This window comes from Homarus americanus, unplaced genomic scaffold, assembly GCF_018991925.1.
Source record: "Homarus americanus isolate GMGI-L3 unplaced genomic scaffold, GMGI_Hamer_2.0 scaffold15169, whole genome shotgun sequence".
NCBI classification, from domain to species: domain Eukaryota; kingdom Metazoa; phylum Arthropoda; class Malacostraca; order Decapoda; family Nephropidae; genus Homarus; species Homarus americanus.
This window is the reverse complement of record NW_024714712.1, coordinates 522,325-543,530: the sequence shown is the minus strand read 5'-3', so window position 1 is coordinate 543,530 and position 21,206 is coordinate 522,325. Positions and strand designations below refer to the sequence as shown.

The 21,206-nt window shown below is 36.9% G+C and overlaps 1 protein-coding gene across 10 annotated transcripts in view; it reads left to right on the top strand.

Moving 5' to 3' along the window:
- LOC121879334 (inositol hexakisphosphate and diphosphoinositol-pentakisphosphate kinase 2-like) overlaps window positions 1-21,206 on the top strand; it is a 299,526-nt gene that overhangs the window by 223,795 nt on the left and 54,525 nt on the right. For all 10 annotated transcript variants that reach the window (XM_042385999.1, XM_042385963.1, XM_042385957.1 and 7 more), the window contains 6 exons: window positions 8,897-9,131; window positions 11,613-11,821; window positions 12,271-12,497; window positions 14,671-14,819; window positions 17,537-17,651; window positions 20,313-20,440. In XM_042385999.1, the coding sequence (XP_042241933.1) occupies window positions 8,897-9,131; window positions 11,613-11,821; window positions 12,271-12,497; window positions 14,671-14,819; window positions 17,537-17,651; window positions 20,313-20,440 (1,063 nt within the window). The remainder of the gene's footprint in view (window positions 1-8,896; window positions 9,132-11,612; window positions 11,822-12,270; window positions 12,498-14,670; window positions 14,820-17,536; window positions 17,652-20,312; window positions 20,441-21,206) is intronic.

Sequence of the window (21,206 nt, the reverse complement as noted above, 5' to 3'; positions counted from 1 at the left end):
TGATGGCTGTGTGTGGACTGGTGGAATGAGCAGGAAGTCAACTGAGTTCAGTATTGTTGTGATTGTTGGGTCAGTCACTAATGACGTTGTGTGTGACGTCATGTATAGAGTGGCTTGTTGACCTGTTTATGTATGTGTGTTGATGGTTGACTTGGTCCTTCACGACACTTGACAGCTGCTGGAGTTGGGGGGTCGACTTACACGCCGCCATATACGGTAGTTGAAACCGTGAAGGAAAAATACGGATAAGTTGCGAGTCTACTGTACAACATGAGATGCTGGGTCACAGGCACTGAGTGAATGTGAACAGAGGAAGATGAGTCGCCACGGGCTCGTGAGGTGACTTGTTGCATTGTGGAAAAAGGCCGCCATCTGCTTACCGTGAATCGTCGAAATCGTGAATCACACACCTGCGAATGGGAAGGGTCTACTGTATACCCGTATTGGTCAGTTCACGTGGGTCATTCATGGAATGCATATCTTCAATCTACCGTGCAAGCTTTTTCCATGTATGTACTGATAACCACATAAGAAAAATGAAAACAATGGAGTTCCCAAGTGCTTTCGTGTTGTAGTGGATTACAAATGCTTGCCACTGAGTAGCCGACCCCGCGAATCCCCCAGTGTATGCCTCGTGGTCTAGGTCAACCAGCGCCGCCTTACATGACGGAGGTCAACTATTAAGCCACGCCTACCTCCGCTATATAAGACCTGACCTCGTGGTGACCTACCTCTCTTTCGACCTACACCAACCAGCAAGCAACACCACCTCCGCCGCTGCCTGGCGGCCCTTGCTCCCGCCGGCGAGCATGGCGACCCACAAGCTGGTCCTCCTCTGAGCACCCTCGCCAACCAGCTCTCTCTACTCAACGCTTGTAACCACGCTGCCACTTCCCAGCACCAAGCTGGACTGTACATCCAATACAATATGTATACAGAGAGCACATTGTGAGTTTCCTTTCTCCATCCCATCCTGAGTGTGAACCAATATCTCGTACCCCACAGTGTAATTCACATCTTCAGGGGTGAGTACCGACTTATGAGTAGTTATTGACAAGGTTAATACATATACAGCTGCTCCCCGACGTACCACGGGGTTAGGGACCCAAATCCAGGTTGTAAGTCAAAATGGGCGCAAGTCGAAAATGCTTAAATAATACATAGAAAATCTAAAATGGGTGTCTCTTTTTCTTCTCAGCACCACAAAACTTTTACTTTTAAGCTTGCCAGCCATTTTAAAGTGAATTACAAACAAAAATTTTGTTAGTACAGTACGTTGGGAGTCGAAAATACGTAATTTGACAAAATTTTGGTACGACTGAGTATGTCATAAGCTGTACAGTAAAAGAAAGTGAGAGTAGTGATCCAATCCTTTCACCTGGTTACAAAACTTCTAAATCACAAAATTATCCAATTTGTGCAGTGAATTATGGTAAACTCTTGTAAATTGAAGTTGGCACCACCACGTCACCCCCAACAACACTCCCCCGACCAAACATGTCATTGTGTTCTCTGGTGACAGTTGCTCATAACATGATTCTCATAAATAAGATGCAGTCAAGAATAGCAAGGTACAGTGTACTGTACTATGCTTCTTTGCTGGCATGCAAGTATAGGTACTGTGGTGTGGAGTTTTATAAGGTATAATGATGATAATGAATACAGTATTACATAAAGTTTAAATCCATTGTTGCTTCACTCTCTCTTTTACAGGTACTTTAACAGGCAATGTTCGGTGGATTTGGCATCCTGTGTACCGCCGGCAAGGCCATGGGCTTGTAACACTTGTCTTACCCGCAGTGCCCACCGTTTCTCTGTGGATGTCGGTCACACTAGAATAACCCGTTATAGTACATCATTCGTTCCTCACAGCCAAACTGTGAAATGCTCCGCCTTCTTCTGTGTTTCCATACTCATATAATCTGTCTCACTTCAAAAATCTGGTTTCCCGACATCTTTTTGGTGCAGGTTAATATAATCTTTTTTTTTCTAATTTTAATTTCTTTCTGTTCTTATTTTTTTGCTCCCCCAGGCCCCGTTGTAGGCCGATGACCTGTGCCCGGGTGGGCTATTCCCCGTAAAAAAAAAAAAAATAAAAAATAAAAATAAATAAATAAATAACACTGTATGGACATTAAGTCCACACAGTGATAGCTAGTTGTGGTAGTGAGAATGCAAAGACAAAACCTCTGAAACGTCAGTTGATTTGGTGCACAGGATGTAAACAATCCTTGTACTGTACAGTTCCCAGTGAACATGCCTGGTACCGATAAGTATTTGTAATGTGTATACCAAAGGTACATTTACGTATAATTATATCCTTTTGTATTAAATTAGGTAAATTTTATTAATAATACCAACAACTGTTTGACAATAGGTCCATAAAGTGATAGTGAGCTGTGGTAGTGACTTGACTTTGCCAGTACAGTAGGCTATTAAATCTGCAAAAATTATTTTTCCAGAATATACCTTGCTAATTATAGGGTGCTTCTTATGACCTGGGAAATATGGTGCTCTGTACTGTCCTGTAATGTTGACTATTCTTGATTCCTGGCACACAGCCTCAGATTTATTTTATTTGTTTCCCATGGCAATCAGCGAGTTTCCAAGGGACTCAAGCTTTAAAACCGCAAGCTTTAAGGGAATACTTAATTATTTTTATCACAAAATATCTTTTCTAAAGAAAACCTATATACTGTACATGTATACTGTACATGATAATTTCTAAAGAAGAATTTTCAGTGAGATCTAGTATTGTCACTAACACATAAATTCCTTGTAAGTCCGTTTCTACACACTATACTGTAGTGTGTAGTGACTCTAGAATATCCTGTAAACTCCTGGCATAAACCTTCGATTGGTAAAGAAAACACAATTCTTAACAGACAATATCTTGTCACAGACCAGGTGGTGTTGGTTCCCAGACAGCGAGTTAGCTGAATCAAAGTTAGATCGTAAGCAAACCCAACTTACCTTAAATCATGCTTAATTAAACAGTGACAAAACAATTGTCTGTAGAAGTTTGGAATGAAGAATGGGACAACATGATCAGTGTGAGGTGCAGCCAGGAAGGAAAGCCTGTAAGACTTGTATGGCTGTTCCAAAGAACAAAGGGCACTTAGTTGGTCCATTGATATGAAAGGCACCTATCCATAAATGGTATGATGGTCAATGTGTATAGTGAGTTGTGTGTGTATATAGGAGAGGGAGGGTTAGCACTGTCTTAAGTGGTTGATATACACCTTAAAGTAACACCACAGGTATGGTATAATATGGTGTTGGCAAAATAATTTTTCAATACCTATGATGGGATATTATCTAAAAAAAAAGAGGGCAAGAAATCTCAAAACCATAAATATGGGAAAACATAGGGAAGGTCCACTGAGGCCATTGCAAGTGACCTTCCTAGTTTAAACTTTTATAATGAAAAAGCAAACATAGCTACAGTGAAGAACAAGTTGTAACAATTAATAATATTTAAGTGAAATTTTGCTTTTAATATAGTATTAACAATGGGGTTACAACATTCCTGAATGCACAGTTGCCTGATCATTGAACTGGGAGCCATACCTTGGCTGGCTTATTTACCTAATCTGAGCCCCTTGACTTTTTCCACTGGGCTATGTTAACGTACCACCAATGCCCGCAACTTAAGAAAAGTACTACAGTCAACCCTCGCTTTACGCGGTCCCGCTTTACGCGTTTCCACGTTTACGCGGTCCCACTTTACGCGTTTCCACGTTTACGCGGTACCCTGCCGAACACGGAATGCTCACTTTCCGCGGTGTGTGTACCCTTTTATGCGGAGAGCGGCGCGAGCAGGGTGCGCACAAGGTCACCCAGTCATCAAAACATTACCGAGTTCTTCACCCGCCACCCACCACAGCCGGCCCAAGTCAGTGATAGTGATAATGATAGTGAGGATATGGACTTATATGGACTTTGAGGGGTTTGACAAAGAGGCCCTGCAAGCCTCTGTAGTGCATAGTGATACAATTGATACAAGTGATACAGGTGAGGGCCAATAATCTGCCCTCTGCCCCGTGTGCCCAGCCATCTTTTCTACTTATGTAAGTGTTAAAAAACCTAATATTGTTGATATTTCTCTTAATTATTAATTGTGTGTGCATACCATCATAAAATTAAGAAGTTATTTTTACTACAACGTAGGTATTGTGTCTGAAAAAGTGGAGTTTGGGGGTTGGCCCGGTCTCTATTTCAATTAATCCCATATGTTATGTTGTTCACTTTACTCGTTTCTCACTTTACGCGGGCCGCCGTGGGTTCAATTGACCGCGTAAAGTGAGGGTTCACTGTACACTGTTAGAAAGTTCAGTATGATACGCTACAAAATGCATGAAGAGAAACAGAATACAGTTCTTAGTTATACTGCTTTGTTGTCTGCAGCGCCACAAAAAGAGTTCACATTGAATGTTTTTAGCTTGAAAATGCTTTTTTCTTTATTTGTCTATCTTTTGTTATTGTACTGTAGCTGTGTTAGTTTTTTAATGCACGATATATATATATATACTGTGTATATATATATATATATATATATATATATATATATATATATATATATATATATATATATATATATATATATATATATATATATATATATATATATATATATATATATATATATATATATATATAGGTTCACACACACACACACACACACCGACTTACGACGGGGTTAGGGACCCAAATCCAGGTTGTAAGTCGGAATGGTCGTAAGGCCGACATAAATAAAAAAAAAATAAAAAAAAATAAATAAAAACCTAGAATGAAATACAGTACAGTAAAAGTAATAAATAATGAGGAATGGATACAGTGTGACTGAGCACTTACCTTTAATGTAGTCATCTGAATGCACACGGGGCCCCCATAGTTTTCAAATTATACATGGAGACTATATTAACTGGAAACGTTTCAGTATAGAAAATGCGCGTCATTTGAAAAAAAAAATTGGTCACGACTGCGGCGGTCGTATGTCCCGACGGTCGTAAGGTCAGAGCAGGTCGTAAGTGCGGATGGACGTAAGTTGAGTCAGTCGTAAGTCGGGGACTACCTGTACATATATATACATTTTTTTATTTATTGTGCCAGCATTAGATCAGTACAGTACCATAGTATACTGTAGCAATTCAGTACTATATGTTAGTTTTTATGTTTTGAATTGTACCATAGCAGGTCAGGTACAGTACAATATATCACAGAAACTGGGGCCACTGAGTACAGGCTATTGTATAGAAAGTGATGAGTTTAAAACGATAAAAACAAAATTAGAATAAGATTGAGGGGTTAGTAGAGTGACAAATTTCTAGACAGTATGATCGCATGAGTAATCATACTTTGCAGGAGCTCATTTGCAATCTTGAATTACTGCTTTGATATAGAAAAGGTTTACTTGAATAAATAAAGAGGAAGACTTGAAAATATTTAGTCTATTGAAAATAGAAGGTTATCTGAAGGACCAGAAAAAAATCTATGAATGCATGTTTGGCAAAGATAATAAGCAAGCAACATTTTAGTAAAAACCAAAAAAAAAAAAATATGAATAGAGCTGTAGAAACATATATAGTTTACTGAATGCAATAACCGAAATGTAATTTGCATGAGCAATTCTCATAAAACGTGTAGAGGAATGATCCAGAAATTGTTTTATGACCGAGTCTGAACTAAGCAATTCTTGTATTATTCCACCAATTTTGTGACATTAAAATCCAGGAAACCTTTAATCATCAGTTGTTTGGGTTAAATCATGTATAGTATATATTAGTTATTCCTTCCTGTTGAAACTAGAAACAGGCATCACCACTTAAGGTAGTGGCAATGAGTCATACCTTTAGATCAGCCTGTGTGCAACTTCTGCTGGCCATAGCCTCTAATTTTACAATCATACCTCAGCTTTAGTCAATTTTGTGATTTCCCTTTAGAAAGAGGAATGGTAAGCAAGTCATAAAATTCGGATTTTAGAATTAATCCTCCATTAGCAGTCGAGCAGATACAGTGCTCACCTTCTGTTCTTTTGTCCTATGAGCTTATGGTTTGATCTTGGGGCACTTCCAGTTGAGTGCAGTGCAGTGCCAGCCACATTGCTTTTTTGAATACTGAAGTTTTAGTAAACAGTGTGCAGCATACACTACTGTCCATAATGGGCAGTCATGTCTGTGTTGTCGCTCACTAACTCCCCATTTTTTTTTCATAACCTTACAATTGTTCTAAAAAAAAATGTATATTCAAAACCAACTAGATTTTGGGAAGAGTTGATTGTACAGGTATCCCCAAAACAAAATGGTTATTCAACAGCAAGAATAGAATACCATAGCAGTCACAATGTGTATGGTTCATGTAGCAGGTGAAATTATAACTAAAGGTCATGTTGCTTATTATTCCTTTACCTTTTCCTTCTAGGATGGGGTAAAAGAACATTGTAGCTTTTTTTCAGTGTGATGTTTCATTTTTAGGTGAAGACTGTTTTGGAGGTTGTTACTCAGTGCTTGCCTCCTATTCCAAGGGTCAGTTATTCTGTTTCTGGGTGCTCCCAGTTCACCCAGTTGTAAATGGATACCTAAGTTTACAACTTGGGGAAGTGATTGTGTGGCCAAGTGCAGTACTGGCCATGCTGCTTCCTTGTTTGCCAAAAGGTCAGTACACAGTGAGCTGCACACTGTCCCTCATGGCCAGTCGTGCCTATGGGAACCTCTTTCTCTTTCACTCAGTTGGTGGACATATAAGCCTCCACTCAACAGATGCACTTGCTGTCATTCAAACCTAATCCAACCAATATTGGTCCCTTTAAGGGTTCCCTTAATTATTTTTTCAGATCATAAGAGATTGCACAATAACCTCTCTCACATAATAAATGTAGATGCACATCTGTGTCTCAATGTTGAACATCAATCAGGTCCCCTGCCAGCATCCAAAATAGAATTATTGAATTCTATTTCAGATTCAGAGTACAGTATAGTTATTCCTCGCAAGATAGTCTGAGCTAATTACTGTGCCTTTGGGTTGCTGCCTCATGACACCGGGTTATGTTGGCCTCATGCACCAACTTGATGATAAATTCAAATTGAGTTGTTACCAAACTTTACGCATCATTTGTGTTATTTTTGTTCAATCCAGAATGTGACGTCTAGTTTTTATACCCGAGTATATATATATGTATATATATATATATGCCTTGCATTAACTTGCCAGGCCAATATCAAATAATTACTTAAACATATAATATTAGGAAGACATGTCACTAAGGGTCGGCAGAGGTGGCTGGGCTGGGTTGCTATGGTGAGGTTTGAGGGCGGCCACACATGACACAGCCAGCGTCTATGTAAATGGTACCAGTGACGACTATGTTAAACTTTGATTATGCCTTTCCTTAATAGTTTTAACTTCATATTTTCATTGGGACAGTACTTTATTAATATTTTAATGTGTTAGGTAGTAAATTTCAGTAGCTGTGTACCATTTATCATTAGTTAGATAGGGTTTTTCTTCATCATGAACCAATTTTGTGTTTTTAGGGTATGATATTCTGGTATTTCTGTCACTGAGGAACTGAACTTTATTTTATTTATGTATTTATTTATTTTTTAATATACAGTACAGTCATCCCTTGGTTATAGCGCACTTGGTTATCGCGATTTTCGTTATCACATCTCCATCAAAATCTGCACACCTGCTGTTATAGCGCATTTTTCAAGCCGAGAATTTGGTTATCACGCATTTGCCTCCAGGTGTATTGTTACCCCGTTGCTTCACCTACATCTATTGAGGATAAAATCTTTCACCTACGTACAAATTGACAATAACACATTTGCTGTAATCAGACATATCTAAGTTGCCTCGACAATTGCAACCCCAGTTACAATTTCAAATTCTGTGTCATTACTAAGGAATACCGTAACTAAGTCTCAGGTGCACTCTAAGATTGAGAGAAAACCGAGGACTCAGGCGTCCTGAAGTGATGAGGAAACAGACTCCTATGATGGGGGACTCAAATAAAGAAAGCATAGCTACATGTGTGTTTCTGATACTTACCATAACATTATCTATATCTTTAGTGGGTCTAAATGGTTGTAAAATGGGAAAATTGGGGTTGGGTCTTGGGTGCCTGGAACCAATTAGAATAAATCCCATAGGTTCTGAACTTTTGTTATTGCGTTTTTCGTTATCACATACTCGGCGCGGTCCCAATTAGGCGTGATAACCAAGGGATGACTGTATTCAAGATACGAAAATTCACTAAACAAATGTTTTTAATTTTTTAACATAACCTATTCATATATCGAGGGATACCATTATTAAAAGAAGAAAAAACAAATGCGCTTAGCTCTTAGTATAGAGACAACAAGACTACATCTGTGCCGAAATGGGAGGTGACTGGAACTGAAGTGTGATCTCGAATTCACGGTTTATAGCAAATGACAAGTGAGGTGCACATGGGCTGATCTGACATCACTATTCATTACATTTGACCTTAAAGAATGACTGCTGTTTCCTTGGCTTCGATTTAAGGGCTCTACATTCAGCAAAAGAAATTAGTAATTCAAGAATTAGCCCCACGTCATTATCTCGGAGTTTCCTCAGACTTGGTGGGGTAATCATATGTAAATTACTTAGGATAGACATAAAACCATAAAATTTTGTCACATTTCCATTGACACTTAACACCATCCTACATCTCTAGATTTTTCTACTTGTATATTTAGAGCATATAATATAAAATTCAGTGATCCTTGAATTAATGAATATATTTTATGTTGAAAGATGAAGTAATCTGAAAGTCCTCGACAAAAATACTTAAACTTCATTCAAGTTTTCCCTCTTAATATTAGTGTTTTTAATTATTCGTTAATTTAATTCTCTTTATTTCTTGGCATCATAGGTGAATATGCAGGAACACAAGGACTTGGTCTGTTAAGACTACACTCAACCTACCGTCATGATCTTAAGATATATGCAAGTGATGAAGGACGAGTTCAGATGACAGCTGCTGCATTCGCTAAGGGACTTCTAGCCTTGGAAGGTGAACTTACTCCAATTCTAGTACAAATGGTTAAAAGTGCCAATACAAATGGACTGTTGGACAATGATTGTGACTCCTACAAACATCAGAACATGTGAGTTGTGAGATTTTCTAACATACATGTTAATATGGTAATAGTAAAGCACAGTGAAACCTCATTAATTTGGATTAATTGGGGGGAAAGGTGATCCGGTTTATTGCAAATTTTAAAGCACAGTGGCCTACCACAAAGAAATAAATGGCCAATTAACAAATGTACTAAAATAATCCTACAATAATACCATAAATCCAAAGGGCTAATGTTCCTGAAGGTAGTGTAGAGGCAGTGAAAGTAGGTAGTGTGGGGGCAGTTGTTTTAACACTATCATATACTGTACTACAGTATTGTACTACAAATCACTTTGACACTAACTTTGAGTCACTATCTCAAAGATCTGCACCCAAACACTTACAGTTCTTCATCGGACTCACCAGATTGTAAAATATGTTTAGGAGGTTCAGGAAAAGGTGTTGTGATAGCAGTGAGATCTGACACAACACTAAGACTTGAACCACAATGGAAAGAAGAGGAAGGACCAGGAATTGGCACATTGCTCACCACTTGATCTGGATTTAGCAATATCTAGATCATCAACATTCAGATTAACGAGGTTTTACCGAAAAACCAAATTTTTTGAGATTTTTCATTTGCTAATTCATAATACTGTACAATTACTCCTCTTTATCGACGGGGGTTACGTTCTGTAAACGGCCGTCGATAAAGAAACCGTCGATACCGTGATGGTTACGTAATTTTTCTAACTATTATTAGCATATGTTGAATAAATGTACCTTTAAGCATTAATGCGTTTCCTTTACGCATAACCTTAAATAATAGTGTATAAATAATAATATAATAAGTGGACAAAAATACTAGCAAACTTACGATTTCATTTATTGAAGTGAACATCGGTCCTTACAGTAAACAAAACAGTGTACAGTACAGTAAAAGTCCAAAAATCCGGCTGCCCAAGGCAAATTGTTTACCATTTATTATTACAACACTTTACACTGAAACGCGGGTAGTTTCAACAAAAATATTGTATATTTCCATTCAAGTATTTATTCAAGTCAATTAGGAGGGAATATTATTGTAATACAACAGTTTTTTAACTAAACCATTCGAAAAGTGATTACGGTAACATCTTTTGAACGAAAGAAAGTGAGTCATTGTTTTCGTCACGATTTGATCCCACTTTCCACTTTAATACGTACGTCATTTCAACAAAAATATTACATTTCCGTGAATGTATTATATCAAGCACAGTATGAATAGAATATCATTGTAATATAACAGAATTTTAACCGAAAACTATTAAAAAAACGAGTAACATCTCAAGAACATCGGAAGCTTAGGTAAAGTCTTTTGTTTCCGTCATGTATTTTATCCTATTTTACATTGAAATACATCACGTTTCAGCAAAACTACTATTTATTTCCGAGAATATATTCATTCAGGCGCAGTTTAGGTAAAATATACGTGTGATGTAATAATTTTTTAACTGAAAACGATTCGAAAAACACGTACCCTCTAGCCCTGTTCAAGGAGAGGACTGGGAGAAGCTGTTTGGTGCCAAAATAAAAATCCGGCTAAATAATCCGTCGATAATCGAAACCGTCGATAAAAAATCCGTCGATAAAGAGGGAGTACTGTACCTGTATTTCAAACAAGATTTATCAGTTTAAAAGATTATGAATAATAAGTTTATATAAATTTGATTATATACAGTAAATGTTAGATGTACAAATGCCCAAAGATCCTTTAAAGCAGTGATTTTCAACCTTTTTCATCTCACGGCACAGTGAGCCAGGCACTAAAATGGTCGAGGCACACCATCAGTATTTAAGGATAGATTTGATCATTTAAAAGAAAATGAATGATAAGAATGTGTTCATAATTTAAAAAACTAATAATTTATTAATTTTATATTACCAAAAGTATATTGTTGATCATGTTTTTCAAAATAATTTGAAAGTTTTGTGCATATTTGTTATTACTACACATTGAAACAAGATGTCATTGAAAAAGATGCCATTCATGAAAAAATAATATGAAACTTTCAGATATAGATTGTATTCAAATACAAACACGAGTAAAAATAAAAGGCCTTTGCTTGCATAAAACTATCAGTGGGAAACCTGTGCTTGGTGTTGTTCCTTGTCCGAGGTTGACAGGCAGACCCTCAAGTCCTCCTCCAGTTGACATGTTTTCGTAAGAATTTCGTTAATCAAATTTTTGTCCGTTAACCGAAGTGAAGATTCTTATGGAAAGTAATTCGTTCATCGAAATTTCGTTAACCGAGGGACCACTGTATATATATTACAGGGAATTTGTATAACCAGTGATTTCATGAAATCTCTAAGCCTTTTAGTAAGTTATATGTAATTACTGTTAAGTTAGGTAAGTACATATAACTTACTAAAAGTCCCAGTTGTTTATAAGTTTTGTGTTATTTGCTGCACAAATAGTAAACCATGCACATAAAGTTATTTTTTTCAATTGAATATTTTCTGTAATAATGTTAATTTGCTCCAGGGTGAAAAACCGTCTTCATGAAGCTATGCAACAAGACCGTGTACTAACAAAAGAAGATATGGACAAGTTAAACCCGACACATTCCCGCTCAATATCAACAGCTCTTGAATTTATCCAGAACCCAGTACAGATGTGTGAACATGTTAATTCTCTCATTAAGAAACTAAATGAGCGAATTAAGATAAGAAAAGAAGACCAGAAAACAAAAGGTATGTCTTCTCTTTCACTTTTTAGCTAGTTTGACATTTAAATGATCATATTTAGTTAAAATTAAATTCAGTAATCATTTATTTTTATTCTTTTACTTCAATTATTTTCTTGCTTTAATGCAAGGTGGCTTGAATCTAGTGTACACACACACACACACACACACACACACACATCGGTCAGTGGTACTCCAAGGTAAAAGATCTTTGTGGTCTCAACTGTCAGTCTCCCACACTTCCTTTCATCTCACATTTACCTAGTGAGGAGGCAGCTGAGATAATTAATAACCATTTTGCTACCATATGTCATACCTTACCCAGTCTTGACCTCACTCTCCTCCCAGCTTACTTACCTTCCCCCTCCCAGTGTTCAACCATATGAAATAAGAACAAACTCCTGTCTTATACCATGTGAATAAAAACACCATATTTCAATCACTATTTTTTTTCAGAGTTGCCATTGTACCACGGTGAATCATGGGAACTAATGCAACGCCGTTGGGCAAAACTGGAAAAGGACTTCAGAACCAAAAACACGAAATTTGATATCTCCAAAATCCCAGATATATATGACTGCATTAAGTATGATTTGCAACACAATAATCATACACTGCAGTTTGAGCATGCTGAAGAATTATACAAATGTGCCAAATACCTAGCAGATGTTGTTATACCTCAGGTAGAATGTAATTTCATTGTCTTTCTTAAACTACTGAATTTCTTTTGGCAGATTTTCTACACAGGAGGATTACATTGCTGAGACGCCATACAAATTTCATTTATGCTGTACGGTACAACGAAGAAATTAATGTGCCTTGACTTGGGGGGAATAAATACAGGTTTCCCTTACTTATACGTACTGAGGGTTTGCATTCTTAAAAACTGGTATAAATGAAGGCTTTTTTTTTTCTCCAAGATATGATATACAGTATATAGTATGTACTTTTGTCAAACTACTTAATATCTTTTTACTATCATCAGCACATGAAATTGTAGATATGGCAGACAAGTTATAATTATTATAAAAATGAAGTCAAGAGTATCCTCCTGGTGCATTCTGTGTAGGTGCATATTCTAGCTTGGTATACAGTAAATGAAACTTGGATAGTAAAAGGTAACCACATGTTAATAGATCTAGTTACAAGGGTAACCTGGACCTGTAGAGCTGTATTGTTGCTAGTACCAGCAAAGCTGACTTGGCTATGATGGGAGAGAGTGGTGAGAACTGTATGTCTCCTCCTCCCCACCAGTTTATGTTAACATGCTTTGTGTAGAAGGGCTAGCCATATTTCAATTCAAGCTTGTACTCTGTTCTTAAGAAATGGCCAAATACTCTTGTGGGTGTAAATAAGGTTAACTGATAAGGATATCTTTTGCAGGAATAAGAGCCTAAAACTCTTTAAGCCTGGTAGTAGTCCAAACAGGCTCATATTTGTATCCATCATATCTACATGTTGTAACCAAGTGTCCAGGTTGCCATCGGGAAAATGTTATCGCCAATCCAATTTTACAGATGGGACTTCCAAGCACCCTCTTAGGTGACAAGACAGAGATCATTTGGAAGTCCTACATAAAATACCCTGTTTCCACTGTAAGAGTGGGTTGGCATGCAAGGATTGAGCATGGAAATCCTATCGATAATCAAGTCATAACATGGAGACTTATAACTCTTCCTCCTTACTTGGGTTCAGTCATGGAATTCAGGTGGACTATGGCTCTGTGCTGGAAATCCATTATGGCTGACAATAGTCAAGGAAAGATGTGGAAGTTACTGTTACACTTGGGCTCACTCAGCTCTTACCCATAAGTGGTAAACCTCCACCTCCCAGACCTCTCTTTAAGAGCTAGAATGGTGACAGGAGGGTTTTGATCATGTAAATTAGTGCCAGCTGTCAATAGCAAGGGTTTGCCTGGTTGTATCCAATAGATTTGATAGGTAAAAATACCTATCTCTTCATCCTGACTTGACTATATAGTGGGGTTTCCAGGAACAGTCCTTGATTTCTCTATGGTTGAAGAAGTTTGCATAGGATTGAAAAAATAATCAATATTATTTTAGGAGCTTGAAACAAAAAGAATAATAGTAAATTGGAATGCTTGTAAAATTTTTAAATTTGAGTATTTTCAGTAATTTACTGAGTAGGACTGAAGTACATCACAGGTTCACCACGGATTTTCCGGCATCCTTGGTTCCAAAGCCTTGCCGGGTTATCCCCTTTGCCGGACCAACCGAGGTCACATAATAATAATTCAACAATACACCTCTGACCCACTAGTTATACACCTTCTGTGTCTTTAAAGCACCATGGACTGCTAGAAGCTTAAATATTAAATGTAAATTAAATGTGAATTAAATGATTAATTGAAATACATTAGTATAAATGATACAAGTTTATTAGTATCAATGAAACAGGATTATTAATTATCTTGTTTACCCTTGACACCATCACTGACACTTGCATCTTTCTTAGAAGCCATACCTAGGGTTAAGTTTAAGCAAAATAAGATAAGAATCGCTATAAATCGGGGGATCACCACCAACAACTGCAGTGTAAACAACAAGTCTGGCAGTCGTGGGAATTTCAAGTGCCGTCTAGTAATTTTGTCCAGACTAAACGAGGTGCCGGACCATCAGTTTCCGGAAAATCGGTGGTGTACCTGTACTGTATATGCTTATTATGAAAGAAAATCATCAATTTGTTAATTTAAACCTAATGCCAGTCTCCTCTTGATGATTTTGTGACAGCTTGGCCCAGTTTCCTTTTTATTAATTAAATTGAAACATTTAAAAAACACTTTTTGATTAGTACTTTAAAAATATTTTTACCTCAAATTTACACATTTGCTGACAGGAATATGGCATGACACCACAAGAAAAAATGGCCATTGGTCAGGGCATCTGTACACCATTGCTGAAGAAGATTCGTGCCGACCTCCAACGGAATATTGGGGAGGAAAGTGAAGAGAATGCAGGAGAAAGTATAAACAGACTAAACCCAATGTGAGCAATTTCTTTATTTCTTGTATTGTTGTATTTCATAAATAATTACCATTGGTTATTCTTCCAACAAAAAAATGGCAGAATTTTAAAACACCTTGAATGATCAAGGGGTTGATCCAAGTTGTTTATGGGAGAACACTTTGGTAACATCAGTCTTTTTCTGAAAAATATATATTTTTTTTGTCAAAGTACAGTGGACTCTCCACTAATGAGCAAACACGCTTTGGTCTGCGCATTAGCTGATCGACTCGTCCGCCAATAGTCAGTTCTATGTTTACCTTTGTTTCCAGTGGACTAAACATCGAGAAAGTTGTGCTCTTGACATTTTTTGCATTTTTACATTAAAATTACTGATCATTCTGAAAGTTAGTTAACATATTGATAATGTACAGTGCAGTGTTGGTTTAAATAAAAAAATCTGGACCTGGATTTTGGAAGATTCGGACAAAAAATTTGAGGGTTCTGGGCTAAGAAGCATTCCCAAAACAGGGTGAAGGTAGTTTAAGGCTTAAAGTTTTTATCTTATAAAATGTCACAGACTAAAATTAACAGATTATAACTTAAATAGCTGGAATCCTTGGAAGGTAACTAATAATTTGAGTATAGACAACATATAGTTTGCACAAGAGATAAAAATTTTAGTCCTGAAGTGAAGTACATTTAAGTGCAAGTTTTTCAACTTGTATTTTTGGGTAGATATATGAAACTTTCTTCATTTATTTTTACTCATTTACATGCACACACCATCCTAAATACTTATTGTTAATTCTATTACCGGTATACAGTACTTTGTATGTACTTTTCAATTCAGTTTAAGGGAATTCTGTGAATTGGAACCAATTACCCAATATTCCATTGAAATAATAGATTCAGTTAACGAGTCACTCTGTGGAACCAATTGTGCTCGTTAATGCAGGGACGGACCACTGTATTAACCTACAGTCCACGTCAGAGTTAAGTACTGTATACATCCTCAAACACTAAACTATCTTTAATTTAGTGCTGGTTTCAACATTCATCTTCTGTTACATTAGTTTCTCTTTTCTTTTTTTCATTGTTTTCTGTGTCTGACTTTTGATCTTTACAGTGTAGTTATTGTATGAACTTGGTGATGCCCCTTGCATTTAGTTCATGGAATATTTTAAGCATTTGTTTATTGATTCAGATACGGCAATATCCTTCTTGACAAGTTACCAGTTAATGAGAATTTAGTTTAATGACATTGTTGTTTTAGGGTATGAAAATCAATTAATGAATTTTTATTCAACGTAATGTAAAAATGTTGAAGAGAAAGCCTGCTCATGGTTCTTACATAGATCCTCAGCAGGGTGTAGACTTGTTTCCAGTTATAGCAAATATAACTTTGAAAATTAACAGTAACAGTTTTTATTGTATTTTTTTTTATTTTTCATGACTACAAGGTGTAAATTTTTTATTTTAATTAAGACAACAGAATTATTCTCTGTAGTTAGCAATCAGAGTTTTTTTTTCAAAGAGTGGGAAATTTAAGGGTACAACTTAAAGGGACAACAAGAGAACCTCACCTAGTACCCACCGAGTGTAGGTAGCATAATACAAGAGAACCTCACCTAGTACCCACCGAGTGTAGGTAGCATAATAGAAGTACAGTAACATCTTGTATTTCGCGACTAATATAGACTGAAAAAATTGTTACGAACTCAAATTCGCCAAATGCAAATACATAAACTAATGGGAAAAATGACAATATAGACTGACCACGCCACATCAACCTCTGATTTTCCCATTTATAACTTCCAAATGATACAAATTCTGCCTTTGTTGACTTGATTGTGCTTTCCGGAAACTCGTTTTTAGGCCTTCTTCAAGTAACTTAATCACACGCTGCTTATCCTGCATCGAGTACTTGGCAAACCTAACTTCCTTATGATAGTCCCGCTTCTCCTTTTCCTTATTTGGCCGCTTAGGTGAGTCTGTCCTACCCCCACCAGCACCAGTAGGACCCCAGTAGAGGTGGGGTCCTCGATAGGTGGTAGCACCACCCAAAAAAGCACACAATAACAGCCCGGGCGGTCGCTAGGATGGCGCAAGCTACAGCGCTATAGTTGCTTTCTTGTAAACCTCTTTTACGTTCACCACCAGCAATTCGATCACCAGAGGAGTGAGTAACAGGAGAAGGAGATAGTTTCATAACTCGATATGCCCTATCTCTCTCCCTACATGGAAGAAAACAGGAGAAGATTTAAATATAGTAAGCAAAAAAAATAATATTCCACAATTTTATTGAAAATTTCCTAATAAAGAAAAGAGAATGTCAATATACAATATACCTGTAGCATAGCATAGTTACTTTTGTGATACCAATGCTTGCCTAACCTCCTCCCTCTACTATATGTAAGGGAAAGCCTTTAAATTCCCAATGCCCCATTTTTAGAACTTTAATTACCATTGTTATTTAGATTATTCCTGAGCACTATTGTCAAGTTCTCCTGGGTCATAGACTGATTGCTTACTGATGGGAAAATATTTGAGTTGTCTATATACTAGACATGCTTGGCCATAAAATGGGTTTTTAGGAGTAATTTTTCAAATTGTTTGTTAGTAATTGTTCCTTTGATGTTATTGATATTTTACTCCTGTGTGTCAGGGTATATTACAGTCTTGAAGATAAATATTTGCTATACTGTCAATTTTCTGTTTTAGAAGTTAATACTATTATAACTTTATTTTCACTCCAGCTATTCTCACGGAGTGAGCAGTCCTAGTCGGCATGTGCGCACAAGATTGTACTTCACCAGTGAAAGCCACATTCACTCACTCCTCACCGTTCTGCGTTTTGGTGGACTTATAGACGTGAGATATAACTTTATTATTGTGTAAATTCACTAATTATATATACAGTATATATACTGCTGTTTAGAAAATTCATGTATTTTGTATGAACTATCTAGAAATTTGTAACAGAGCTAAGTTGTACTTTCACCTCATATTTAGCACTTGGGGATAAATAAGGCAATGGTACACCCACTAAAAAATTTAAATTATTCGGCACCCGTGTCATATTGTATCACGCCATAAGGGTGCCGAATAATTTTTTAGTGGGTGTACACCTGAATTATTGGTATCGGAAGATGCTGTATATTCCAGCCCTTAGGTTTTTGGGGGTTACAAAGGTTATTTTAATTATGTTGGGAATCCATTTGTCTTGTTCAAAGGGGAGTTGGTAGTGGTGCCACAATTTAACTGTGCAGGATAATGATGATACTGAAAGTTTATTCATACTAAATGACATGATGAAAGTTAAAGAATAATGAAATAAGATAGTGAAATAAGTAATCATAGTATATTGAGAGAAAAAAGGCATTCGTTTGAACATATTTATATTGTTACTTAGGGAAAAAATTACAAAATTAGTAAAAACTAATAGTATTGGAGTTTTCATTCATAAATCAAATCATGGGACATTTTTTTCCTAACACTTGAATTTTTGTAAACCAAGACTTTGTAAATTGACATGAAGGTAACCCTAATGATGAAGAGGGCTTAAAAGGTTTTCTCCAGAACATTGATGCTTCAATCTTTTTTCTTGTTAACATTGGCCATAAAAACCTGAAGGCCTCAGCACAATATTTATGTATTATGTGTCTCTTCTTACAGTGATTTTGAATCCCTTACTTAGGTTGTGCACTGTGTCATGTAGTCTCACTGTTAGTTTTGAAGTTCATGGTCGGTTAAGGGATTTGTTTTTCTTGTAAGTATCATTAACACCTTACCAATGGAGACATATATATTTCACAAATACAGCACTCATTAGTTTTATTTAAATCATGTTGTTCCAGCTATGTTATGTACAGTATATTTGAAAATCACTATTGATGCATATGCATTAAAATACAGGATTATCATTGTTACGGTAGGTAACATATGTTGCAGGTGTTATTGTAGTTCTGTAGTCGTGAAAGTAATACACCCTGTATAGTAATTTGTATAATTTAGGATGCAGTAGTGTGTCCTTTAAATTAATTTTTGGACCAAGAAGTTCTTTGTGTTATGCAGTAAATCCTCTCAATAAGGGACATCTTTCTGTTCAATTTAATTATTGATCTCAGCCAGTAATATCTACTAATGGGAACATTGTTTACTATTGATTACATGGTGTATGTTAGAACTTACTAGACCCAATAAGCCATTTGATGGCATTCTCGTGCTATCCCTATTATTCTAACATCACTCAGTAAGCATTCTAACTAGGTGTACTGCCCTTAAAACATCTCAGAACAAACACAAAGGTCATGGAACTGAGTACAGTAGTGCAGAAAGAAAACGTAAAGTGATTAATATCAAACAAAATGTTCAAAATATCCAAAACTCCATTTTGGAAATTCTGTGACCAATATACTGTAGTGTCAGAACCACAAAGGAGTCCCTTCCGTTAAGGGGAATCTTCCCAATTAGGAACAGGGCTTTCACAAATTAGTCTGGTCCTAAGAGGGTTTACTGTACAGGGGGTCCCTGGGTTACGAACTTCCGACTTACGAACACCCGCCAATCCGAATGAGGTCCCATAGGTACAACTGGTTCATATTATTAACGTACGAGAACTAGTTTACGTGGCATAGCAGCAAGGCAGAGTGGCGGATGGGAAGAATGCATCACCCGGTTATTGCCTTGAGGGAGCATCAGTACGCCTTACCCTCACCTCAGTAACATGTGTGATCAAGTGCAAATTGATGTTTTTTGCTTATTAACTATTTTTTTGCCCTCATCGTGGCTTCCAAATGCAAACTTGATGCAGGTGATTGTAGTGCATCCAAGTGCATAAAGGAAAACAATTACAATGGAAGTGAAAGTTGATGTGATCAAACATTCTGAAAAAGGTGAAACTCCCTCAGCCATTGTTAAAGCGTCGAGCTTCAGTCGGTCAACGATTGGAACAATTTTGAAATTCTTGAACATGTAAAAGGTTCTACACCAATGCACTTAACTGTGATAACAGAACAAAGAACTGGATTAATAATTGAAATGGAAAGATTGTTAATGATATGGGTGGAAAATCAAAATCAACGGCACTTGCCTTTAAGTCTAGCCTTGATTCAGGAAAAAGTGAGAGGCTTGCATGCTGACTTGAAGGCTGCACAAGGTGGTGTAAGTGATGGGGAAGATTTTGTCGCTAGTAGGGGCTGATTTAACCAGTTCAAGGTAAGGGCAAATTTACATAACATTAAAGGACAAGGTGATTCTTGATGTATAAAAGGACTTAGGCTATGATATAGTGCACATAGGGTATGTGTTCTGACTTACATACATTTTCAACTTACGAACATCTTCAGTTACGGAACTCGTTCCTAACCCAGGGACCCCCTGTATACTGATACAATATATTGTATATGAACTCCTTGGCCACAAATGAGACATCATGCCACAATCCTCCATTTCTGTACCTCATAATTTTAATATTTTGAATTACTACTTCGCAAATTATTTTTAATATATGTACTGTATATATATTTACAGAATCCAAAAGATGAACAATGGAATAGAGCGATGGACTATATTGGTGCTGTATCGGAGCTTAATTATCTTAGTCAGATCGTGATAATGTTGTATGAGGACCCCACCAAAGATCCATCTTCAGACAGCAGGTCAGTCACATTAAAGTTGTAATATACAGTAATCTTGCCATTAGCTGGAAACCCCAGGAAAACTCTCCATTCTAGGTCTGCGAACAAATTTCCAAGGGTGAAATCAGGAGCATTTTCCGGAAAGAATTCTAAGAAGATTCCGAGAAAATCTTTCCAAACCTCTCTGTTCTGGGCCTGGGAATAAATTTTCCTTAAGTTCTGAATGATTACTTCATGCTCCAACGCATCCCCACGTGCAGGGTAAATGGATGGCCTTGCTGCTTGGATTGCTTAGTTGATATTCTGCTGCCATTGTAGAAGGTTGTTCCCTTGCTAGCTGCTAATTTTGTGTACAAGTTTTATTGTGCAGTACTGTACATTACTGTACCAGGACACAATCACCCCAAAATGCAGTTTTAAAGCAGTGTTAATAAAGTAAAAAGTTATTACAGTTATGTATACTGTACAGTACTGTACATTCAGTAAGTGAGAAACACCGGAGCACCTTATCTTTCGTCTTTGTTAAAGACATCTTCAGGTCATGAGATCTAGTAATCTCCCACCCCACTTCACCACAAATGAGAGAAAAGTTTAAATACAATGGGTGACCTGATATTGCATCAGGTTAGGTCAGTAACATAACAACCACATCCTGAGTTAACGAGCTGCATGACCCAGTGTCAAGGAATTGTCCGAGAAGACTTGACAACTCACCAACTGCACTGGCTAACCATTACCCCGGTACACGATACGTAAATCGATTAACATCCAGGTCCCCAAATTACTT